The sequence below is a fragment of the Barbatula barbatula genome, assembly GCF_947034865.1.
Source record: "Barbatula barbatula genome assembly, chromosome: 23".
Lineage (NCBI taxonomy): Eukaryota > Metazoa > Chordata > Actinopteri > Cypriniformes > Nemacheilidae > Barbatula > Barbatula barbatula.
Window position 1 is genome coordinate 13,889,916 of NC_136786.1, and position 26,373 is coordinate 13,916,288.

General features: G+C 38.0%; 2 protein-coding genes across 4 annotated transcripts; one reads left to right on the plus strand and one right to left on the minus strand.

The window, feature by feature from the left end:
• The first annotated feature begins 428 nt into the window (after nucleotides 1–428).
• Nucleotides 429–15,860, plus strand: plcd1a (phospholipase C, delta 1a). Of its 2 annotated transcripts, none has more exons than XM_079447259.1 (15): nucleotides 429–615; nucleotides 4,386–4,544; nucleotides 8,864–9,092; nucleotides 9,399–9,528; nucleotides 9,690–9,918; nucleotides 10,009–10,210; nucleotides 10,361–10,505; nucleotides 10,798–10,950; nucleotides 11,840–11,989; nucleotides 12,574–12,733; nucleotides 12,844–12,960; nucleotides 13,440–13,618; nucleotides 13,806–13,941; nucleotides 14,052–14,201; nucleotides 14,429–15,860. In XM_079447259.1, exons 1-15 carry the CDS (start codon nucleotides 585–587, stop codon nucleotides 14,518–14,520), a joined length of 2,262 nt encoding a protein of 753 aa, XP_079303385.1. In that variant the 5' UTR covers nucleotides 429–584; the 3' UTR covers nucleotides 14,521–15,860. The 2 variants fall into 2 exon arrangements, with proteins under 2 accessions (XP_079303385.1, XP_079303384.1); XM_079447258.1 differs by lacking the exon at nucleotides 429–615 and adding an exon at nucleotides 1,654–1,843.
• Nucleotides 15,651–24,963, minus strand: vill (villin-like). Of its 2 annotated transcripts, XM_079447254.1 has the most exons (20): nucleotides 24,876–24,963; nucleotides 22,899–23,007; nucleotides 22,715–22,789; nucleotides 22,105–22,298; nucleotides 21,917–22,025; nucleotides 21,724–21,834; nucleotides 21,442–21,647; nucleotides 21,274–21,352; nucleotides 21,101–21,199; nucleotides 20,381–20,534; nucleotides 20,187–20,287; nucleotides 19,967–20,104; nucleotides 19,257–19,415; nucleotides 18,798–18,977; nucleotides 18,345–18,490; nucleotides 18,126–18,270; nucleotides 17,611–17,799; nucleotides 16,806–16,865; nucleotides 16,414–16,638; nucleotides 15,651–16,103 (listed from the first exon to the last, which is right to left on the minus strand). In XM_079447254.1, the coding sequence occupies exons 2-20, from the start codon at nucleotides 22,965–22,967 to the stop codon at nucleotides 15,990–15,992; spliced, it is 2,553 nt and encodes an 850-aa protein (XP_079303380.1). In that variant the 5' UTR covers nucleotides 22,968–23,007; nucleotides 24,876–24,963; the 3' UTR covers nucleotides 15,651–15,989. The 2 variants fall into 2 exon arrangements, with proteins under 2 accessions (XP_079303380.1, XP_079303381.1); XM_079447255.1 differs by lacking the exon at nucleotides 16,806–16,865 and having other exon boundaries at nucleotides 15,652–16,103; nucleotides 24,876–24,929.
• Between the last annotated feature and the right edge of the window lie 1,410 nt (nucleotides 24,964–26,373).

Below are 26,373 nucleotides of genomic sequence, written 5' to 3' on the forward strand. Positions count from 1 at the left end.
TGATTTACTTAAACACAAAACAAATATTCCTACCCAGCCTATAGGATTTTCTAGAATCTATTCACGCCAATATTGTGATTTATTGTAAGTAATTGTGTACGTTTGTCCATATATCTATGACATTTAACAAAAAAAACATTTACTTTGTAAGCCCCACGTAGGCTATACTCATATATATCTGTACATACTATTTGCATTAATGTTGCGTACAGAAAGGTTATCGCTTACACTGCGGTGGGTTTTTTTTTTGGATGCAACCCATATTTATTTAAACACTTTTAGACGCGCAATAACATCGAGCTTGTTCAAAAAAGTCCAAAAATAAAACTCATTTGAACTTCGGACATGACATAATGGGTGGCAACAATGAAACTTTTTAGGACATCGCAAGAACACAGACTTGAAAGACCGGTGTTGTTGTTGTGGGTGTGGCGAATTATCTATTCACAGAGCGAGACGTATCTGGGTAGTTTGTTGTACTGGTTTTGCTCAAACCGGACAACATCTGGGCGGCTGTTGGGTGATAAACTGTTCTTTTCGACTCCAAGTATTTTACTTGCAGTTAAAATAAGTTTAAAGGAACCATGGAAATATATGGAAGTCCAATGAAATTAGGTAAGCCTCTCCATTTTCTAGTTTGCTCCGAAGTGAACGTATTTGATTTGACGCGACATGGCTATAGAAAGAGCATTGCTTTTTCGCTGCTTTGATATCACATCAAATTAGTTGTGATTTGACATTTTAATGCTACAATGGATTGAGTGTATGTTTCACAATTGTAAATAATTGTATAGTTTTATTGCTGTTGCCTGGAATGGCTTGGGTACGAGACCTGTTCTTGCTTCATTTGTTTACCGTTGCACACCCACTATTATTGTTTTTGGTTATACTCATGTAGCGAGTCATTTTTGTTTTACCCATGCCAGTACTTTGAAATGCTTCTCACTTCTTCTAAATTATGAAGTGATACATTTATCTCCTGTTGGAACATTAGCGTCAGGGTTATGAGGGGAATGAAGTCTTTCATTCATAATCACAAAACGTATGAATATGACAACTAACAAACAAATACAAACGATGGAATTCAATATGGTATAGCTATTATTTTTGTGGACCAGTGATGTGACATGCCTGACACGCGAGGTTTTAGCCGGAGGAGGGCGCCCTGTCCTAAACCCGATCCTTCGACTCGTTCCACGGAGGAAGACAAGTTTCATCCTCCGTGGATAGGGTTACATGAAAAGATACATAACAAGAGAAAATAAAGTTTAGACAGACTATGTTAAGTTTTTAAGAAAATGATTAGCAATTACACCATTGTACGAGACCTAGTCCATCTAGTTCTAGCTATTCTGGTAAGCTATTTAAGTACATTATGTAGTAGGCTACATGTACAGCATCTGATCAGATCTAACTTACCGGTGCGAAATCTAAATTGTGATTCCACAATATGAATAGGCCTACTGAATACAATACAACACAATAAATATAATCATTTAATATTATTTAACAACATGTTATTATTTAAATATTATTTAATACATGTTTGTAATTTCATTAAAGTAAAAAATAATATTTCTATCAATATGATTATTTTAGTTCCATCCAATCAAATTGCTGGCAATATTTTGCAGGCCAAATCTGAGCCCGCCCATAGAAAGTTCGCAAACGTCATGGTAACCATCGCGTTAGTTTTATTGCCAAAGTAAGTAGATTGCGGAATGTCCGTTGGAGAATGCGACCATGTCCTGTCTTCGTAAATCTCGTCAAAGGACGTTGTCAGAGGACTTGATATATCAAGAACAGTGCAAGAACTTTGCACAAGAGAACGGAAAACGCTTAGGTGGGTGTCACGCTTCGGTCCGGTGGTCGCGATTTACACGTTAACGTTCTGGTGTTGACTAACCTTTACCATAGTAACCAGAGTTTCCGGGAAAGATAACGTAGTTGCTATAGTTTTAGTTCCGAATTAAGTTTGGAGTTTGTTACAATGTTGTTACTACACGTCCCGAACACTCTCCGCTATCTTCAGTAAGTTAAAGGGTGTGATTTGTGGATTGTTTGTTTACTGTACACAGCTGTAATGTAAAGAATGTTAACGTCTTAAATTGCACCAAGCGCAGGAAGTGGACGTGTCCTATAGATCGAGTGAAGTGTCCTATGTGCACCATAAGCTGTGGATGTGTAGATCGATAGAAAGCAGCAGGCACAAACATGTTACTTGTATTTCAGGAAGTGGAAAACACCGGAGCCTGAGCCCAGATTTGTTTCTTTGGAATTACAACCATTTTATGTGGAATGGTGATGAATCATCTAAGCTTGCTTTATGGTGCTTTGCGAACCCTGCAAAACGTCGTGAATGTGCTTACTAGAAGAGAAATGAAGAGAGTCAGATTACAAACTATTTATTCTCTTTGCAAAATAATTCATTTGCTGTTGGTAACCTTCCCCTGATGCAGTATAGAAGGTGGCTGGTCAGATAAACACGTTTTCTTGTTGCTGTCCTGAAAAACAGTGCCACCCAGGGCAATCCAGATGAAAGTAATTACCACTCAGTTTATAGGGAGAGTATACCCAAAATTTCATCGATCATTCATCCTGACATCAATTTAAACGTGTACAACTTGCATCTTGCTTGTGTGGAACACCTAGAAAAATGAATGTCAGAGCTGTTCTCATCTATACAATGGAGGCATGGGCATCAAATCCATGAAAATCACTTGACAGCCATGGTGACCTTTCTCTTGCAATGTATGGAATAAGGAGCCTGGTGATTATTTATTTTTGCCTGAATATTTATTTTGTGGGATATGCTAGATTAGCATTATTGTCACAAACTCACTCACGCAGCCATGCCTCATTTCAACTTCAGTATTGTATTGGAATGTTTAGCGATGGTTTTATTCTTGACTCCTGCTGCAGCATGTTTACCTGAACAAGTAAAACCCACTTTGACTTTGCAAATCATGCCTGGCACTGTTTACATTCTTTTTAGAATATTACTCAAATTAAACAAATTTAAAAACGCCCTTAGAAACTGATGATTTGCTTTTAAGCAAAAGTTGAACTCAACCTCGTCAAAGATGGTACTGTGGGACCACAATGTTCACTTGAGGAAAACTGGGAAAAGTTGTGTTAGTTTTGAGGCCTACATTCAGACTAGTTTTGAGTGTGCTGTGGTGCATATATGACTTTGATATCGGCACTGTTATTGCGACAGGACAACATTTCCGAAGGGAAACATCATCTGAATGTTGCAGGCGTTTAGCACACAGATTTTTAAACAGTAAAAGTAGGAAGTGAACATTTGTTTAGGGAACGACTGAACATTTATTGCAACACCGACGTGCATTGAATTCGTGCTCCACCCAAATATGTTTTATATAGCATTCTAATGCTATATGTTCCTACTTTATAAGAAAAACAATAACTGTTGGCAAATAGAAAGCTGGATTTTAATTTGTAGTTATTTGGATGGTGAACTCTATTTGGATTCTACACACACACTGCTTCCATGTATACTGTTCTGTTGGATTTCGTAAATCTACTCATTTAGTAACATTCAAATACTTTATGAAAAAATATGAAAATATAGAAGGTTACCGGAAAAATTAAGTTGCACAACAAAATGTTATTTTTAAGAGTTAGATAAAGTAGAAATAAACGATGTTAGCACTTTCTATAGTGTGTGTTTTCATTTGGCTTTGAATCTGTACTATAGGTGTGAAGGTTGTTATCTGTGGTGTGTTCACACACCTGATCTCTGTGAGGGATGCAAATCACTTCTAATCTTTTCTCCTTATCAACATTGCGGGTTTGTGGTATCAACACACCATTTTGATTGTAACTACTTGAATTTAAATGGCAAGAACCGGAGAAAATGCATTGACAGTGATGTTCATCAATATTCCTTGCATTAAAATGGTCTCACACTAAAACTATGTACTACTAGACTACCTGCTGGTTTAAAAGGGCTGATGCAATGTATTTTGAGGATTACTAAGAAAACGACACAATTAGAATAATAGTAGTTCAGTCTTGGTTCATTTATTTTAACCTTTACCTCACAGATAGCTCACCAAGCAGGTTTTGACTGCAAGGCAAAACTATGTCATTGTAACTTTTTGCTTTTGTGTTTAGTGATGTATCTAGCCAAGGGAATTATTGTTATACTTTGAATGAACTTTGAAGGGATTTATGTCATGGTCTATATTTAGAGTTTTACTGGAAACTGGAACCACTGGTAAAGATGCATACACTGTTATATAAGTGTGGTCTAGACATCTGTAGTATATTGTCAGCTGATCAACTCCTAGCCAATTTTACGACCTTTGAAAATCCATTCTCACCAACACACCAACCTTATTTCTTTACTTGACCTTTAGGTCTGGGGGAAGATGCGGACCTGCAGTTTTTACAGAGGGGTGGAGACCTGTTAAAGGTGAAGTCCAACTCATGGAAGAAGACCCGCTTTCTACAGCTGAACGAAGACTGCAAGACAGTGTGGCACCAATCCAACAAGAGATTCAAGAGTCACAAAGTCTGTGAGTACCACCCTACTGCTGGACTCATAACCTCTTCCCCAGGTTTATTGTTGTAGTGTATCATGCAACAATCATAGTTTATTTTTCATAGTTTATTTCCTACCTGATAAATGCATTGTCATGTCATCTGCTGATATCATCAAGCATTACATAAGCCTAACTTCAACGGACTCTCCAGCAAATTCAGTTTAATGTGCCTCAAGCAGATAATCGTCCCTCCCCTTCAACTCCCCGCAAACAATATTCAAGCCTTTACAAACAGAGGCTTGGGTCGGAAAGCAAACCGATAGAATGACCAGAAAGCTCTTCCTCTCTGGTTCCTCCCGGCCAAAGGCCACAGATCAGACCTCTTTATCTGCTGCCTGCCAGACCGTAGCTGTCTAATCTTCCGATAGGGTGTGCGAAGGGAAAAAACATCACAGGCATAACGGAATTCACGAACAGAGCATAGAAAACAAATTTCAGGAGAAAACACAAGATATCACAGAGGGAACCTTCTGTAGGGGGATATTTTGATTTTGCATTATATTACAGCTGACTGATGTTCTGAAAACAATGATGTCAGAATGGTTGGAAAATTTTATTTGACACCCCGAATCAGGGTTTATGTGTGTAGTTAAAAGTTACACGTTGAGTCCACATGCTTGTGGAGCTTAGTTTTATGCGAAAGGTATTATATTAACATTTAATATTTCAACTGGATAAGCTGTTGGTTTGAGAGGACGGACAGAGACAAGTTTTTCACCTCAGGAAGTTGGGTTTTTATTATCTTGAAGTGGTGGTGTCAAGTTTATCACAACATTAAACGGTTTGGGGCAGGAGAAAACTGAGGAAACAGATTGTGTTTATCAAATAAAAAGGCAGATGCAACTCTGCCCACTGTCAACAATCCAGGAATGACACTGACTGTGTTCTTTTCCTAACACCATGTGTACACCGGACGCAACCGGCACGAATACTGCACGGAAATGTAACGCCTCTTACCATATTCAGAACCTCAGGTTCCAAAACTACTGACAGGTGATACAATGGCATCGATCCTTCCTTATCAATTCGAGCTCGAAACTGATCGGGAAAATGAAGATCAAGCCGACACAAGATATAAACAAGCTCGCATTACAGCAGGGAATGGTAACATAATAAATACTGCGAGTGCTTCGGCCCTTCTTGATCAACCAGTGTTTTGCCATGTCTCGTTGCGTCAACAAAGATAATAAACCCCATTATAAACACAACATTTGTTGCCTCTAGTTGGAACGTAATTAATGATTATTTGGACTTATGTTTACTTTTTTCCACGTTGCGCGCATGTCTGCGCATGTCTGCACATCACACAAAGAAACAACAACATCAAACTCAACTCGCTTTAGTCCGCAACAAAGTCTTTTACAAGTAAATATACTTACAGGCTTTAACTGTTGGAATTGCCCCACTTTTTAGCAAAAGCTTCCGTGCACAGCCGGGACTTGATCTCTCCCAGATTCATGAAGCAATCGTTGGTGAATTGCTCTGCACAAACATGAACATTTAGATTGTACTTCTCTGAAACAGTGTTGAAAATAAAATGGGACCATTTGTTTTTTGTTGTATCGTCTTTTGGGAGGGCAAACAAAGAGGATTTCTTTTCACAACGAAACACAAATGGTCTCCGCGACATGGCTGCGCCGGAGACGGTACAATGAGATTTACAAGGCCGCCCACCTTACTTGCGTTTACATTTGGGCGGTCTTAGTCAAATCGTGTTACGAACTGACGTAGATCCGCCCGGGGTGTGGTTACATAAGGCGTTTCAGGCAGGTCTGGGTGAGCATTCGCTTCCAAATAAAATACATCTTTTGTTCTGACACTTACATTTTTGCAATTTTACGTGTCTAATACATGCATCGGCAATTTACAAGACAACAAAGACAAAGAAAAACACGTATTTACGGCGAATCACCCCTTTAAACAAAAAGCATTCACATTCTGTCCTGAGACTGTATGATAAATCAAAGCTTCCTTCATGCATCATGCTTCATATCGTTGGTTGGCATTGTTGTCTAATAAACAGAAAAGGGCTGGGCTCCTTTTCCACCTAAAAACAACCTAGCAGCGCCCTAGCACTCACTCAGAACTCCCTAGCACTCACTCAGAACTCCCTAGCAACCATACAAAACACATTGGCCACTGCGCAACCATAAAACAATCCCAACATTATCACATTATTAAAGGGATAGTTTAAATTCTGAAAAATATCCCCCTCATGTCATTCAAAACTTTAAACCCAAAAGAAAATATTTTGAGAAATGTCTCACTGGTTTTGTTCATGTCATGGAAGTCAATGAGGGATAATGTTGTTTGGTTACCAACATTCTTCAAAATATCTTCTTTTGTGTTCGGCAGAAATAAGAAGGTCATACAGGTCTTAAATGATGTGAGCGGGAATAAGTGATTTTTGGGTGAACTATCCTTTATTTTAAAACCTTTTTGTATCCAGTCATTTTGCAGATGCTTTTATTTTCAGAGACTGCTTAAAAAAGAAGAAGTATTATGAATGATACAATATACTGTACATCATCAATATCAAAGTTGTATTCAGTTCTAGATATTTTATGTTTGTGTATGAGCACCTCTATGTGTCACCTCTACAGGATGTGGTTTGGTGACAGGAAGTAGTTGGGACTGCAGGGCATTGGAATAGAAACTGTGAACTGATGATGAGACCTAATTGCCGAACAAAGAAAGAAATATTCTAAAATGTTATTAAAACAAAACAGCTGACACCATATTCTCTCCATTAGTTAAGCCAATGTTGCCGTGTAACAGGAAACAGATACAACTGCAAGAGCACGGTGTAAACTGTGATGTCACAACTTATACATTCAAATAAACACTAAAGGCACTTGAATTAAATAAATAGTTGCCGTTGGCATGTTTATGCTTTATTTTGGCAGAATACAACTACTTTTGAATTTTGAAATGTTTTTTTCTCACATGGTGTGTCTTCCAGGCTAACTGTCAGTGTTAACCAACCAAATTTTTCATGGCATTATTGAAAGCCATACTTATTTATCATTTCTGGTTTTAAAATTCTAGATTAAACTAGCTTTACAACTGTTCAAACAGTATCAATGTTATTGTTTTGTATATAATAAATGCAAGGAATAAATCTAGCAAAAATGAGATTTTTACCCAGTACAATGATTCTTTCCATCTAGTTTCAGTGTAATCTGAAGGATGTAAGTAGGATTCAGATGACATACTTTGTTTCAGAGAGATTTATCCAAATGGTTCTCCAAAAGTCTCCACATTTGCCTTTTTAAGCATGGCCATGTCTGAAGCAGCAGATTGTCTCCAGCTGTTGGGATTCTGTAGTATTTGTTCAGCTCCAGTCAGCAGAGTACACAAAACCCAACCCTAGTCTGATTATATCACTAAACCATCCATTGTGCTTAAATGTTTCATTAAGAATTATGAACACATTATACAAAAGAATGCTAAACTCTCACTTCTCTATTGAAATACCTGGCATATGTTGTTGTGTATTTTTTGTGTGCTAATGGTAGGCTAGTATTCCCACAAGTTCAATAAATCAAACTAGCAAGTTTCCCATGATGAACCGGTTTCACGTGACAAAGGAAACTGACCATTTAGTTTTGCTGGGGAACAGCGTGAGAGATGTGGTTCACAATCTAGACCGGCACTAACCCCGCACAAACCGGCATCAACCAAAATGGAAATTCCTGTTTATCAGACAGGTTTATCAAGTTATTTGAATACCTAACAGTGAATTCAAACTCTCTAACTCTTTATTACTTTATTGTCATTTTTAAAGTAGTTGTAGATAGAAACACAATCTTACCCAGACTGGGTTCATTTCTAAGCACTGCAGCATTTGTTGAAATTTTTCCCATATGTGTATACTGTATACACAAGCAATTACAGAATGCTCCGTACATTAAGCTAACATTAAACATGCATAATATGATAGGAACAGGGGTCGGATTGTTCTATTTAACGGTGTGTTTACTTAACACTGGCTGTAAAAGCCAAAGGGCAAAGCAGTGAATTAAATGTATTGTACATACATTTCAGGCATATTCAATAACCCTCAATAGAATGACAATACTGGAGTTATTACCTTATCACCTGTTTGTCTGAATAAATGTGGTATTTACCTTTTTTGGCACTGCCAGGGGGTTTTGGTGGAGTATCTTGTCTTCCCAGCTTTATCATTGTGTAAAAATTGTGAGGAAAATAGTTTTACTCAAAACTGTAATTTGTGAATCACAAATAACTAAATAGTTAAACTAAAGAAACATTTCTTGCCTTATCCGCAGTCAGCCTCGAGGAAGTCAACTCTGTGCGGCACGGTCGGCAGACTGAAGGGCTCAAGAAGTACACAGAGCCATCTATAGAGGACCGCTGCTTCTCCATCGTCTTCATAGGTCGACGCAAGAACCTGGACTTTATCGCTTCATCCAAAGATGAGGCCAAGCAGTGGGTCAGAAGTTTGGAGAAGGTCATCGACAGCATACGCAACCTGAACCGCCAGCAGAACAGCGAACAGTATCCTTGATCTGTCATTTTCAAAGGATAATATTATTGTTATTATAGGTACATATGTAAGAAAGGTTTTAGAATTCAGTTGTTTAAAATGTGATATTCGTAGGTTACAAGCAAAAGTTACTCACCGCCATTTTTTTATGTATTTGATAACCTGATACTATTGTGATACTATTTGGCTGGTTCTGTGATCACAACATTATTTTCCAGTCGATGATGTTAGGTTTATTTAGGGTTTTGTGTACAGTTCCCAAATACATGAAATACATTTTCAGCATTTAATATTCAGTCCTTACATCACACAAAAAGCTGGATTTACAACTGCATGCGCAAAGCAGACAAGAATGGTGACAACAAAATGACGTTGAAGGAGGTAAAGAATTTCATGCGACAAATAAATATGGAGGTGGACGACGATTATGCTCAATTGCTGTTTACGGTAAGAGAGACAGACGTTTCATTCAAACTTATGCAGATGTTTTGTTATGATTTAATAAATCTCTTTTGCTGAATGAAAAAGAAAATTGGTACTTGGATTTTGTACTTGGATTAGATTTTTTACTGATCTTTTTTTTCAATTTTGTTGTTTAATTGTTGCAGAAATGTGATACTTCAAAGTCAGGCACTCTGGAGGGCTCAGAGATTAAAGATTTCTACGATCTGCTGACTTACCGTGAGGAAGTCGACGAGATCTTTAAAAAGTACGGCAATTATAAAGAGCAGATGAGCTCAGACGATCTGCTTAACTTTCTCCAGCATGAACAGAGGGAGCCAGTGGGTTTGGAATATGCCGATAAGATCATTCAGAAATACGAGGTGGATGAGACAGGTAATGACCTTAACCTGATGACATAAACTAGCACCAAGTCATTTTCTGTCCTTCAATTTTAGTAAATGCAGTGTTTTACGATGTTCCTAGCCAAACAGATGAAGCAGATGACTAAAGGTGGCTTCTTGATGTATTTCAACCACGACGAAGGCAGCATCTTTAACCCTGCTCACAAAGATGTGTACCAAGACATGCGACAACCGCTCAATCATTACTTCATTTCCTCTTCCCATAACACCTATCTGATGGAGGACCAGCTGAAAGGTCCAAGCAGCACAGAGGCATACATCAAGTACGAACATAATTTCTAATAATATATTTATTATCTCTTATATGCTGTCCTTCTTAAACCTTGTATCTCCATTTTTTTCTCCATTATCACAGACGGTTCTAGTTAACTTTAAGCAGTACATGTGAGCTAATGGTTTCTGTTGTCTTGTAGAGCGCTACTGAAGGGCTGTCGCTGTGTGGAGCTGGATTGTTGGGATGGTGCAAACGGGGAGCCTGTCATCTACCATGGATACACCCTCACATCCAAAGTGCTCTTTAAAGATGTCATCCAGGCCATCCATGAATATGCTTTCAAAGTAAGCGCACCGATTATTATATAGACCCCTTTGCAAGATGTAAACACATCTTGTTTCAGTACAACAACATACAACCAAAAGAACTGAATAAAAATGTTAAACATCTTTAGAGGTCCAGTGTATGAAATTTAGCAAAACAAAAATTACACACAGCACCTTTAAGACTGAAAGTGCTTAATGTTTACATCTCACAAAGTCGTCTATATTTATGACGAATTCCTACTTAAAGTTTGTAAAAAAACAATGTTGTGTATTATGGAACACATATATTTCAATTTCTCATTTATGCTAGACCTCAAAGTTCCCAGTTATCTTGTCTCTGGAAAACCATTGCACCGTAGCGCAGCAGAAAACCATGGCCCGTCACTTAACCTCCATCCTGGGCAGCGCTCTTCTCACTCAACCCCTGGGAAATAACATGCCCAGGACATTTCCAGGCCCTGAGGTAAGACTTATCCATGCTTTTAATGACAAAAACTTGATGTACATGTGCTGGTGAACCTACAAAACACACTGTATACGAGTTGCAGATATGAAATGAAAGTTAATCAAGTTCAGGTTCTTTACATAGGCCTAATAAAGATGGCATTTCGCCACCTGCTGGATGATGGTGACAGCACTAGACAAAGCCACGTGACTAAATGAAATCCAGATGACCTATTAAAAGCTTTTTTCTTACCTCAAATGACTTCCTCATCATCCCCTTTCACATCCTGTTGTCCACTGTATACAGGAATTCATATCATGTCTCAAGAGGGAGGAAGTGATCATTAATGTGTTTTTTTACATCTTTAACTGTTTTAGACTGAAACATTTCAGTCCGGCTGTAGTTTACAGGACCAATGTCAAGACAGCACAAGTTTAAACAGGTTAGAGACCTCAGAGACAGTGTTTAGAAATCTGGTGGTTAGGTGGGAGGGGCTTCAGTATAATGTCACAGTTTCAAAAAGCCTGAATTTACAAGCTTGTCCTAGAGGCATGTTTGGAATTCGAGCAGCTGGATCTGTTTTGGGGTGTGAAGGGCAATTTTGTGTTTTCGTTGACGAATTATGTTTCAGAGAGTAACGCGAGCTTTGTCCCTTACTGTGAAGTTCTGCCGGTTTTCTGAAATGGCCTTAGGGATTGAAGCAGGATGAAATGATTCATATGGAAAAAATCTACCGTAGAGAAATCACAGGAAGGAATCGTCTTTTCGTGCCTATTGTTATTATGCTCTGAACATGATCTGTAGTTTTTTACTAGCTGTATTTAGACCTGCGTGGAATTTACGACCGCTGTACAAAACTGTGTAGATTTCCTTTGATAAAAAACATTTGTTACATGTTTTTTTGCAGGAATTAAAGGGACGCTTCCTAATCAAAGGCAAGCGTTTGAATAAATTAGATGCTGCGTTCAATAATAACAGCACAGAGGATGTGGACTGTGTGTCTGAGGAAGACGAATCTGCTGAACTGAAAGAGAATGAAGTGAAACCCAAAGACCAGGTTTGTTTTATTAGCCTGCAGTCATTCAGTGATCAACAACACATCGACTTTTAACCAATCAGCATAACATTACCCAAAATCTTGACAGTAAAGGTGATAAGAACTGTTACTACCACAGCAAGGAGAAAGAACAGTCATGTCATGGACCAAAGCAAATAAAGCTAAATTACATACTGTCTACTGAAGCAAGAAAACATCACAAGTCACACAGTGACCAGCACAGTTAAATAATCACATTGTCATTTACAGATATATATTTTTACCTACAAATATAACAAATTTCAGTTTTGTAGCTATTGAATGAAAGTGATGAGAATACCAAAGTACACCTGCAGTTCATGCATGACTGTGACAATATGTTTGCATACACAAAGCTGTGGCAGATAAGGTCGAGTTTAAATCGGCACACTCAGCTGTCGCAGACATTCCCACAAAACCTGATTCAAATCCGAGAAGCTCAGATTTCTTTGGCTCATAAATATTCATAGAATATAATACAAAGCTTAAATGCACTGAAAGTCACCAGATTGTCTAAGCAAATGTTTGGGCATCATGTATTTGAGATATGTTTTTGTATTTCGTAGAAGTCAAAAAAGATCCAACTGGCTAAGGAACTGTCAGATCTGGTCATCTATTGCAAGAGTGTTCATTTCAGTAGTTTTGACCATTCAAAAGGAAACCAGGCGTTTTATGAAATGGCCTCTTTTAAGGAGAGCAAAGCTGAGAATTTAGCGGAGAACTCGGGTAATTCCTTTGGTTATTTAGTTATGTTTTTTCTGGCTCAAACATCAAGCATGAAGTTTTATGACTATTTGATTTATGTTGCCTGATATCCTATTATCAATATTTTAAAGCCACAGAATATATTCATCACAACATGGATAAACTGAGTCGAATCTACCCAGTCGGCTCCAGAACGGATTCTTCCAACTACAATCCAGTGCCATTGTGGAACGCTGGCTGCCAATTAGGTTTGAAGCTCCTATGATTCACACCTAAACAATATTAAGCACCTCAAAATGAAAATTGTCATCATTAACTCACCCACAAGTTCCAAATCTATATTAATGTCTTTGTTCTGATGCACACAGAGAAAGATATTGGAAGAATTCTTGTAACCTAACAGATCTTGGCCACTACAGGGAAAAATGCTTTATAAACTTTGTATTTCTGTTGAACACAAAAGAAGACATTTTGAAGAATGTAAAAAAGTAAACAGTTCTGGGGCACTATTGACTACAATTGTAATTTGTCCTACTATGGAGTCAATGGTGGCCAAGAACTGTTAGTTTACAAGCATTCTTCCAAATATCTTTCTTTGTGTTCATCAGAACAGTGACATTTAGATAGATTTGCAATAACTTGTTTTGAGGTGAACTGTCCCTTTAACACTAATGTTGCTGCTATTCAAAACTGCTTCTCTGTATTTATCTCTTATTTTGATCCACAGTCGCTCTGAACTTTCAGACTCCCTGTAGGGAGATGGATCTGAATCAGGGCTGCTTTCTACCCAATGGACAGTGTGGTTATAAACTTAAGCCAGAGTTTCTGAGAAACCCAGCATTACAATTCAACCCTGTTAACCTCAGTGTCGGCCCTTGGCTACAAAAGAAGAACCTGCATCTCATGGTGAGACTAACCATATTGTTTGGATGCTTCTCCGGTGTGAAAAAAGTCAATGGCTGAGCATAAATATGATGTCATTAAAGAAAACTGTGAAATCTGCCATCCCCTGTGTGATTGAGAATTTCCAGAACCCACAAATCTCTGTCACCCATGTGCCCAGCCTTAAACACTTACTACTTTATATGTTAAGATCATCTCAGCCCAGCAGCTGCCGAAGCTCAATAAGGACAAACTTACATCCATCGTGGATCCTCTGGTAAAAGTGGAGGTCTGCGGCATACCAGCTGACAATGCCATGCAACAAACGCATCACATCAACAACAATGGCGAGTGAACCTATAGTACATTCGTTCAGCATTGATGCATTTAAAAAATAAACATTTGAGGCTCACAACTGGAAATGTATCAATAAAGTGTTTTTTTAAATTGTTTATAGGTTTCAATCCTATGTGGAATACCAGGCTTAAGTTCCTCGTTTATGTACCGGAACTGGCTTTGGTGCGATTTTTGGTGGAGGACTATGACAATTCTTCCCTAAATGACTTTGTTGGACAGTACACCATCCCTCTCACCAGCATGCAGATGGGTTAGTTAAAATAAGTCTATAAAGGAAAAGTCTGTTATCATTACTCACCCACGTGAATTGACTTTTATTCCAATTGTGTTCAATGAAAAAATGACGTAACATACTGTAATAGAGATATAGGCTATAGAGAAACAATATGGCAAGTATGAAGTTGTGACTTTGTTGTCTCTTTAACGGAGGTAACTGCAAGGATGTTTGATCATTTTGCAATGTTTCACATTCTTCAGGCTATCGTCATGTGCCTCTGCTGACTAAGAGAGGAGACCTCATCCCTTCAGCTGGACTCTTTGTACACATCATGATTCTGGATGCTCAATAGACTCAATGCTATGCGCAGACCACTGAGGACAATCAACTATACAACTAAAATCTCCTCAGCAAACACGTTCTAGGAAAAGAAAAACGTCTACCCTTCCCTGCATGCACTTTTGAGGTTACATTACATTGTAAAGTGTAAATGTTTTTTATGATTTTACCCCACAATCAGTACATAAAATGTGTGAAGATCAATCCAGAAGGTTTAGAAGTTACTGTCTGTTACAGTAGCGACATTCCTGTCATTTTAGTTTATGTCATTTGGAACTATTATGTTGTGAAACATTTATTTAGTGTTAAATGTGGATTGAAAAGGAAAGATTTTTGGCCTAACACTGTTTTATCTCTAGAATTGTTAGTATTTTAAAAAGTATTTAAAAATATTACTATGTCTCATGATTGTTTAACAAAGTATTTTATATAGTGTTTGTATATTATGTTGATTACATAACCTTTGAGGTTGACCAAACAACAAGCCTTTATATAGTGACAATCTTATTTACATCTCCAGTAAACATTGTATTTTTAAAGAGATTTAATCTTAACACTAGCATTCCTGTTTTCTATATCTGTGAAATGTGTGGTAAATATAATGTGATTTTTTACAGTAGGTAGTAGCCTCTACAATGGATTTGCTGACTATGCTTAGTTTTGGATACGACACCACACGTTTACGTTAAACTCAGGATACAACCCTCGGGCAGTGACCTGTTCTCACAATGTTAACAAAACAACGTTATTTCTTTATTTTGTGAATGTTTGCTCTATGTATGTATGGATTAATAATTTAAGTTGTGTTTCTGAGAATCTGAACAATAGGTTAGTATCTAGTTTTTTATAGAGTAGGAGAGTTGCACTACAAATGTGTATAACATCAAAGAAAAAAACATATACTGTATATGCTTTAAATGTTTGTTAAGGTGTTTTAATATTTTTGGGATAGGGAAATGTTGCTACAATTGTACTAGTTTAATAGAAATTTAAAATGATTAAATGTGTGTGAACTGACTTGGTGCGGTAACATCCGTTTCTTATGTCTTTATGTGATGGTCTCTAAACCTGCTTTACTGACAATGCTAAAATGCTGTGACAAACGTCTATAAATAAATGTTAACTAAATAGAAACATCTCAAAGTGGTCTAAACAGGTGTCTTTATTAGTATACTAAACAGGATTTATACATGGGAGGTACTCTAAAGACTGACAAAATCCCCAGTCATAATTTCAATGTTGTATTACAATTAAGTATTTTCATAAATATGAAGATATTTACAAAAAGAAATCAAGTTATGAACTTATGTTTAAAAATGTGATGTTTAAAAATAAATAAACCTCTTACATTGCAAAGCCTTTCTCTTATAAGTGACAGTGCCCCAGCCCAACCATCCCACCCCCCCCCCCCACACACTACCCTAAAAAGTTCACCAATCATATTTGAAGACCAGATTTTGTCACATAAAAGTACATTTGTTCTCAAAACAGTCCTGCCTTCTTTTTAAGGTCATTCTGACGCCATTTGGGCAGCCGTTGGAAATCATTACGTGTGCACCCGAGGAGACTCTCAAATTCTGTATCAGTCAAAGAGACCTGAAATAAACAGTGTGGATTAAAACAAGTCTAATATAAGCAAAGGCACCCTGTGTACAGTAGTAACCTTACAAAATACACAATATATAATAATGAACTTTACACTGCAGTAACTGGTTTCATACTGTGAGTACAATACAACAACTGTGTAGCTTCCATTGTTTACATCATTTGTAAGTCGCTTTGGATAAAGTCGTCTTCTAAATGAATAAATGTCCGTCCAGCTATTCTAACATCAAACCAAATAGATAGTACTGTATGTTGTCACTTATTTTATTCATTTATTTATTTCAGAGCCCTTTATACCCACCTCTCTTTTGTCAGGGTCCACTCCAGGAGGAAGTTGACCAGGGGTTTTATTCACTAGCTGCTCAGAGCTCACAGGCAGTGCTTTACCAGAAGACTGTATCTGTGCACTGGAGCTGGACGACTGTGTTCGCTGGTTAATGGATTTTATATTTCCTGGACCTCCAGGAGCTGTGTAACTCCCCGCACCTCCACCTGACTTCTTATTCGGATCTATGTTGTTAACACTCTACAAGAAAATGAGATTATGGCATTATGTTCCTCTGACATGTGATTCGTATTTATAACTGAATGCAATAAAACTTAATGTTAGTGTTAATAGATTGGATCAGATGACAGTGAGCAATGTGTTGGTGTTAGAAAGAAAAGCGGTGAATCAGTAAGGGGAAAGTTTACCACAGTGATTTGTGAAACATCACCCAGCTGGCTTTTCATCTCCTCGTATGAAAGGCCACCCTGCAATAGAGTTTATAAAGTCTTAACTTAACTGAAACAAGAATCTATCTATGTGTCTTGTAGCATTTATTTGATCATGTATCTATTTTGATGTGATAGGGTCGAAAGTATTTAAAGTTAACAGAAAATGCAACCCATCATTTAACGTTTTAAACGTTTTAACTACATTTACATTTAGTCATTTAGCAGACGCTTTTATCCAAAGCGACTTACAGATGCATTGACCAGCCAAAAAAATATCACAAATAAATAGATATAAATACTACATTTGCACCCTGATGAAACCATGGGAAATTTTCCATGGCTGTTATTGTGATGTAGTATGGAAATGTATTCATCAGGCGTTGTATTGTGTTATTCTCAGAAAGATGGGGAGATGGTGACCAAAAAATCATTTAACTAAGATTTTTAATATCTAAAATAATTTGCTAGGCTGTATTGAATAACAATAGTCTAAATATTGCCTGACATCGGTTAATATTGGCTACCATAGTTTTCCACGCATGCGCAGCAAAGGTGATGCCAAAAAAGCAGGTTCCTTCAGTTAAAAATAAAAAATATATTTCATTACAGTAATAGTAGAGATGTGGCTTAGGAAAACAAATATGTTAAATAAAAAAAAGAGATTATGTTAGGAAACTTCTCAAGATGTCAAGCAGCCTACAGATTGATTGCGTGGCAGGTTAGTGAATTTACGCTTTTCATTGATGCCCCCTAGCGGACAAGTGATGCTCGTTCAACTCACGCTCCACTTGTGAGGATCCCAAGCATCAAACCAACCAGTGAAGGTGAGGGGTTCATTGCCCTGTTTAACAGTGATAATGGGTGTCCCGGGGTCTCGTCCGGCGGGGTGGGTTTGAAGATATTCCACTGCACAAAGATTTGCCTCCTGTGTCTCATACTGGTTAGATGAGTTACCAATCCAGAGGAATATCTGAAAAGGGGGAGAGCATTTTTTAAAATAGCAGGCATGTATGTTATAGTAACCGGGTGGGCACACTGGTACGAAGTCAACAGAGTGGGGGGGCTTGTGGAACTCCATTCCACCTTGAAAATGCCTCCCAGTGCAATGCACATTTCATACATAAATATATGTTCAGCATTATGGTTTAAAAATACAAAATATGTCCGCCATTTCCAGCACTGTAACCTAATACTCGAAACAACTTGCAAAAGTGTTGCTTGTGCACATTTGTACAACCCAGACTGCCATCACCACACCACAGCCACATGCAGAAGCATGCACACACATAATCCCACCTCCTCCCAGGTATCCAGTAACATGGCATCGTCTTCATCCAGGTCATCCTGTGTAAAGTCAGCCACTTCGGTCATGAGGAATCGGCCCGTCTGATTGGAGCATTCAAACAGGCGAGGAAAGTGAATCAGGTCTTCTTTCTCCAGTCTGAAGGTGAAAATAATTGCATGATTCAATTGAGTTTGCGATAAAATGAGGTTGTGATTTCTCTGCAGATTTACCTCTTGTCACTGGCGTATGGACATTTTCCTCCCAAAGCCACCCAGAAAGCAGCTGGTTCCTGTCCCTCCATCACTATCTGTTTATCCTGCTGAGAGAGCACATCGGCTACGGTTTTTCCCATCTCCCTTTCATCACCACTGCAACCCTGTGAACACAACAACAACACAAACACAATTTTTAAAAGAAATACATTATTTGTCTCATATATGTGCCATGTTTCTAGTGCGTTAACTTGGCACCATTTTTTCTTCATTTTAAATAGACAAATATTCCACATAGGCTTTCAATAAACATCAGGTCTTAAAATCTGTTTGCACAATAATGTAAAATACAACTTTTTTAAAGGAGTGTAATAAAATAACTACTATAATATAATAATAATAACATAAAGCAAGCCGTGCTGAAGTTGTGATATAATGAAGTTGGACCGTGTAAAGATTTGAAACACTTGCCTTTCCATACCACAAGTAAATGACCGAATCAGTTTTGAGCAGAAAGACGTCGTTGGTGTTCAGAGAAGAGGCTCTTGCAGGGACCTCTGTCGCCTTTGTGTTCAATTCATGTGTCCCTCTGACCTGGAAGAGCCTGGCACCAGGGTTAGAGTTCACCACACCTGCTCGCCCCGTCCCACCCTAAAAACATGAACACCACTTAGTGTATTTGCACACTTCAGTCAAAACAATGCACGAATGCCTTTGCACTTTCTATTTTTAAACCAAACGTCAAATCAAACACATTTTAAAGCGCAATATTGTAAAATATGTTTAAAATGAGACAAATTAATCAAATACTTTGAAGAGGGATTATTGTGAGATGTTTTAGCTCTGACTGACTTTTAGACCAAAAATATAAATGTTTTAGGAATGGTTATGAGCATGATTATGTCTCTGAATAAATGAAGAGACGGTCACCTCATAGATGATGAGTTTTCCTTTAAAGATAGCCAGGAAGTGTTTGGGCTCTTTTCCCATCACCACCCTGACTTGTGTTGGGGCTCCATTGTATTTGTTATCCAGATTCACTGCCTGATACGCAGATGCTGTCACCTCATCCTGTGTGGCATGACGGCCCTGAAGGACACATATGCTTCATGTCATATGCCATTCATAAAAAACAAATAGTCTTAAACTCTGTACAAGAAGGTCCCAAAGTCTGAGAACACATTGAATTAAATCTGAAACACGTAATTATGCAAAACGATTACGAAATATCTGATTCTGAACCGTCCCACGGAGTTTCACAAATCAAATGTACCATTGATCACATTTCTTGCTTCTTGTAACATTACATATGTTTTGTAACATAGATAAAACTGTTCATCACTTGCAATGCTATTGTCAGTTTTTTTATGAAATTTATTGTTGAGGATAACCCCTTGAGATGAGACATCTCGTTTTCGAGGGGGTCCTTGTGGGGGTCCTCGTTCAACCATGCTGTTATAAAAGTAAAAGTGATGTTCCAAATACAAATAATTAGTATTTTCTTCCTATGTAAATCATAGGTCTTACACAGTTTTCCTCCATATCCCACTACATAGAAATACACTTTTATAGAAATGTATAGAATTTGTTTTGAACAAAAAAAGTGTTTTGTTCTGAAGACAGTGCATGTGTCTCCCCACCTGCCACATGTAGAGGATGTATTGGAGTTTATTAGCTCTCTTGTAGGTGTACAGCACCAGGTAACAATCTCCACCATAGAACTGTCCATAGGTTTTCGGGCTGACCTCATTCAGCTCAAGTTGTTCAATCCTCCAGATCTGAACAAAAGACGGCGACCCATAAGAATTCCCGACTCTATTAATGCTTAAGTCATACAAATGATGTGCATGTGCATCATACCTGAACTTCACCTGACGCATCATCCACCATCCGCTCCTGAGCCGCAAGCTTCGGCTGAGCGTGAAGCTCCATGACATCGAACTTGACCTGATCCACTTTAGCTGCAGGACAGGTACATTCAAAATCAATGCAAACCCAATACTGACACACATACACCCTCATATAGAAAGAGTAGTGCTGAATGAGTAAATTACCTATCTTTCCCACAGTGTGGGCCTTTCCCAGGCCTTGAATTTGGCCTGCTTCTTTCCAGGACTTGAAGAGTTGTTTAAACATGGCAGATTCTCCTCCGTCACTCATAACCTCAACCTTAGTGTTCGATGGGTAGTTCTTTGCTTTTAAAAAGCCCTGAAGGATAAAGATTTGAGTGCAAAATGAAAACACAGTTAGCAAAGCGATTCTTTAACGTGTATTACTCAATATTTAATTTTCCAAAGCTAATATAATTTTCAAAACATTCAAGCGCAGTTCAATGCTTCAGATTTGTAAAGGATGGATTGTTTGTTGTCTAACATTGGCCTACAGAACACTTTTCTTGAAGGGATAGTTCAATTCTGTCATCATTTACACATCCTCGTGTCATTTCAAACCTGTATGACTTTCTTTCTTCTGCAGAACACAAAAGAAGATATTTGGAAGAATGTTGGTACAGCATAACCACATTGGACCCCACTGACTTCCATTGTATGAACACAAAACCACTGAGACATTTCTCCAAATATCTTCTTTTGTGTTCCACAGAAGAGTCATACACAGGTTTTAAACCACATGAAAGTGACTAAACCCTGACAGATTTTTTATTTTGGGATCTCTTAACCTTTCTCTTCCAAATTGCATTTAAAGCAAAAAGGAGGGAAGGCCTGAAAGATGTTGCTCTTTTTCCCACCAACACCACCACACACTCACAAACTTACAACTCCCCGACTCAGAGCTGAACATCTCTCTTCCTCAGATGCGTCTTTTCCCTTCCAGACCATCACAGAACTGCCGCCCTGATCTAATATATAACAATCCTGAACGAAACATCACAACCAAAGTTAGATCTGTGTCATATTTGAAATGGTGTTGTGAATGTCAAATGTCTCACCGAAGAGCACAGCAGATCCTGGGTCAGTGGGCTGGCAGCAACTTCCTGCACCACGAGCTTACCGCTGGCATCAGACACGCTAATGTAAACGTTAATAAAGTACATATCATTAGTTTCCATCGTAGAGGATAAGACATAAAAATAGGAAGAGAGATGACAGCTACTTACTGGTAGAGCTTGACGTTAGAGTTCTGGTATAGGTCTGGTTTGTCATCAGGTACCGCCTCTTTCAGGTGTCCAGACCTTTGACCCAAGACAGATATCATAACCTTCATGAGGTCCGGAGAAGCTTCTTCCTGTCCACCCTCAATCACACCAATCTGAGCCCGACCGCCACGCTCTCTATCCCGGATGTCCTGAGCCAACAGTACAGCCTGCAACCACAGAAACGATTCATTTGTTATTTAATTCATTCGTCAAAATTCTCTCGAACCACTCGAACAACAGTACCTTTAATTTTTCTTGTCGGTTGCTTTGGGGGCCGCTCCATTGTATTATTGCTTTTCCCATGTCCAGCAAGAATATATCCCCCAGATTAAAACTGCTCCAGGACACCTCCACCTGCAGAAGACACACGCACAAGTGGACCACTTTAGGTTACCCAGAGATGAGTTAAGCAGTCATCTGTTTGTATTTAGTTTACCTCTCTAGCTGTCACGTGTTTCGTCCCCTTGACGTGAAGCAGTCGCAGAATGTTGTACACGTTGGTGTCCACGTGCGTGAATCCTGATCCCACGCCACCTTTTTTATAACTACAGAGACAGGTGGACATCAGTCAAGAGATGTGATGAAAATGGCCTTTGAATGCAAATCAAAATGATATTAACATACATGAGCCCATTCTTGAAGTAGCTTTTGAATTTGGGCGATTCGGCTCCCTGGACCTCACGGTACTGAACCGGAGAGCCACCGAGATATCCGTCCAACTGGGACACATAGATAGCCGCTGCCCCCTGCTCATCCTGAGAGGAACTGCTACCTATCCAATAATGGATGTTAGTGGATTTTGAGGAGTCACTGTTCACCTGAATGAAATAATGCAATGAAAGATGGGTCATATCATGACATCAGTACCAATTCAAAAAGTTTCATATTTTTTATTTTAAATACACATGAAATGAAGACAGCTTAAAATGACAACAAATTGAATCGTGCCATCTCAGGCTGTGTAATTTCTTATTTTATGACTATTTACCAACTTAATGTCTTGATACTTTTGTATTTACAGACACAAGTTTTCACATATTAAATGGCAATTGTTTTCACATATATGAGCAGTATTTTAGTTTATTTGGGATTTTTTCAATCTTACACCCTAAATTTGAAGGGTGATAACATGTCAATAAAACAACCCGTAACAATGGAATGCTGTGGATGTCAGGCAATCTTTAAAAACCATCATGGAGTGTCTTAAAATTTACATTTTGTACGGTCTACTCACATGAACAATGACATAGCAGTCACCCTCAAAGAAATTTCCATATGCTTGCTCTGGAACAGGGCTCATTTGCAATTTCTACAGAACACCAAAAGACATATAATAGTGGGGATTAAATAATACATTCAATACGGCTGCACAGACATCACAACAAGCATGTACTGAAGAAAATGTATTGTGGCCTTACATTGATGGTCCAGATCTGTAAACCAGGCTTTCTATGAACGGTTTTAAACACATCTTTGGTTTCAGCCATTCTGCCGGACTGTGAGAAGAAATTTCAACGTGCAAACTAACTGTATAAAAACAGAAATGCAATCAAATGACTCAACAAAAATAACTGAAAAAACAGTGAAATGATTTCTGTATAATGCACAACAGCACTGGGATGTTTCTCTGCCTGTGTGATAGATATTAAGTAGATATTGAATAGAGATTTATTAAACACTAAACGCATCTTTATTACAAGCTCAATAAAAATGATGACAGATCTGCAGTGTGAAGTATCATGAGTGAGTGTTCAACAAAAATAGATTTTTTAAAACAGGATACTTATACTAACACTCATAAGAGCAGATGGTTTCTAAAAGAACGAGGAAGAGGAAACAAGATGATTTTGCCTTCTCCACAGCAAACGTACCGTACCACTAATAAACAGTGCCACCGAGCACCATGGCAACCAATGGATTTTACATAGAGGACCTCATTACACGCTTAAAATACACAAAAGCTACTTAGCAACACCGAAATGCCACAAAAATGTATTTATTTTGGAATTCTACCCACAGTTTATATCATGTGGAAATATTTCGCAAGACTTGAGTCATATGACTGCAAAAAGTCGTTTCATCATCTGTATCTGAGCATTAAGAAGCAAATTCACAAGAGCTGTGATTCTTATTAAGAAATATACCCCATAAATAAATGATGGAGTGCAAACAAACAAGAGAACGAAACATTAATCAACCAATCTTTTCTCAAGAGGTCCAGTGGAAACCTCTCATTCTTATAGCGCAGCTGTTGCTAAGAAACCAGGGTGCAGGAACATTGACTCTAAAGCATGAAGACATGAGGTAGAGTATAACATGAACACTTCCAGCAGTGGACACCACCCTTCCTTTCAATACTTCCAGCAGAGGAATTTTTACACCGGCTCAGATAAAGCCACGCAAACAGAAGCACTGATATCTGTTATCTTCATTCTCAAACTCTTCAAATAATAAAGGCTCGACGGTACATAATGTTAACAGTAAAATATATGATCATTTTCTATAAAATCGTAGTTGCTACGTTTACCTTTTTTTTTAGCACTTTTGATGCACGAACGGTACTTTTCATCAAAAAAGATATTATAGATTTGATCAAAAAGTACATAATACATTTTAACACGTTTTAAGATGAGTTTGATACATCACAAACAAACCTTAGCCTTCGATTTTATTGAAAAGGATGTGCATTGAAAGTGCGAAGGTAAAAGAAAAAGTTATCAAACTAAAGCAACTATGATTTTATAGAAAATCATAATAACTTATATGATAGTCATAAAATATATGATAGTCATAAAATCATACAGTCACGCTGTATTAATCAATGAATTAGACTATGACATCACATCCCTAAAAAGTCCCAATTTAATGTATACAAGGGTTGAGTGTCCATTCATTTTTGCGTGATTTCAATCCTTGTATAACTGGTTTTCTTGTAAATTAATCTGTCTATTGACAGAGCTGACCAAACAATAGCAAGCACAGAGTTTATCCATACGTACTAATGAATACCACGGCGTAGTTTCATATTTCCCAGAGACAATTCAGAGACAGACGGACCATTTCTAATAACTTTTAAGTTTTTTTTGTCCACGTACAAAATATTTTGCAATCTAGCACAACAATAACAACAAGTAGTATGAATCAATCGTTTATGAAAATAAAAGACACAATAGCAGATAAACCGATTGACATTAAGGTCATAACCCAGTAACATAAGTATACACTGTAGGCATAGCTTTAATAGTCAAATCCAAACAAGTTTGTTCATTTGATTATTTAAAATATCAGATTATCTACATGTATAATCACATGTGAAATATTCAATGACGTACAGTAAGTCAGCAGAACGGTTTCAATTCTTGATCTTTTTGCAAATCAAGAATAATCTTTCTTACCTGTACGCCCCAGGCCGATGTATTGTTCACTGCTGTAATGTAATAATGAATTATGACAAATCCTCCGGCCTCTGCATTTACCCAGTGTGTGGATAAGGGATAGGCTTGCACTGTATTTGTCCAGCCCTACAGGTGAGAACACACCTCAATACCCACACAAGACTTTATATGGACAAGACCTGTTTCCCATGAACTCTGACATAACACTGGCTAGGAGAAAAGATGCAATTGTCTTTCCTGTTATAATGGCCCTAAAAGGAAATATATTGATTTCCGTATATACATTTATTTGTCAACACATTTTAGAAACATTGCACTAACGGCAAAAGTTATTTATCCAAGGAACAATAAAAAAAAATACAGCACAAAGATGCATGTACAAAGATGTACTTCCCTACAAAGTAGCATGCGAACCGGCAAGAAACATTTTACTTGCATGACAAAATTTGCCTCACAGATAATTTACTTGCATGACTAGTCAAAACCAACCCTGAAGCACCAAGCAAACATAACATGAACAAGGAAACAAACCGTACGTTATGAAAATCCTAATTATCATATTTCCTCTAGCTAATGAGCAATGTGTATGTTTTCAGCCGGGAGAGGTCAGAGAGTATGAAGACTTCTCACATCAGATCTATGTCTCAGGGCCCACCAGCTCAGATGAGAACCTCACACAGACCCCCCCCCAAAAAAAGAAATTGGACATTGATAAATGTCTTCCAGTTCAGCAGATGGAGAGACAGATCGAACGAGAAGCTCTTGGACAGATATCACTGACTTTCTATGGCAGACGGCCCATCAGCTACTAACAAATAAATATAAACGGCAAATTGTTGGTTCAGTAAAACTACAGGCCAGAATGCCATGCTGAGTGAGATGGAAAGAGGCAAACCAACTCGTAAAATACTTCTGAATAAAAGTGGGCTTAAAAACACTTCTTCTGAATTAATATTGTGCCAGGGGAAAAACTCCAAATGGTGCGATTTAGCTGTGAAACAACAAACTAAATGATATTCACAAAGCACATGAGGCTGGAGGGGTTACGGTTTGAACGATGATGCAAAATACAAACAAAAGAACATTATACTAAATAAAACAGGAAGATTTTTTGTTGCGCTGTAAGCTCATTTGTAAATGACTTTGAATGTAAAATGACAATATGTAAATGTGTTTTCTAACTAATAATAATAATAAATCATGGCTGGAAAACTGGCAGTTTGACACAAACAATGCCCGTCCCACCGAATCCAATGGTTTAACTTTATATTTAGGAACTTTGGAGCTATTTGGATTTTGGAGACGTTTTCCCAACCACATAAAACAGTCTGTCCTTCCTTCTTGCTCCAGCACACACACACACACACACATTAATGACAATAGTAAAACAAATACATATGACTCATTCCCAGCAGCGCAGCTCAACATTTAAGAGCTCATATTCAGCTGGGCGGGCATGTGACGGTCCCTCCCAGAGACACCTTTGGCAAACACTCTG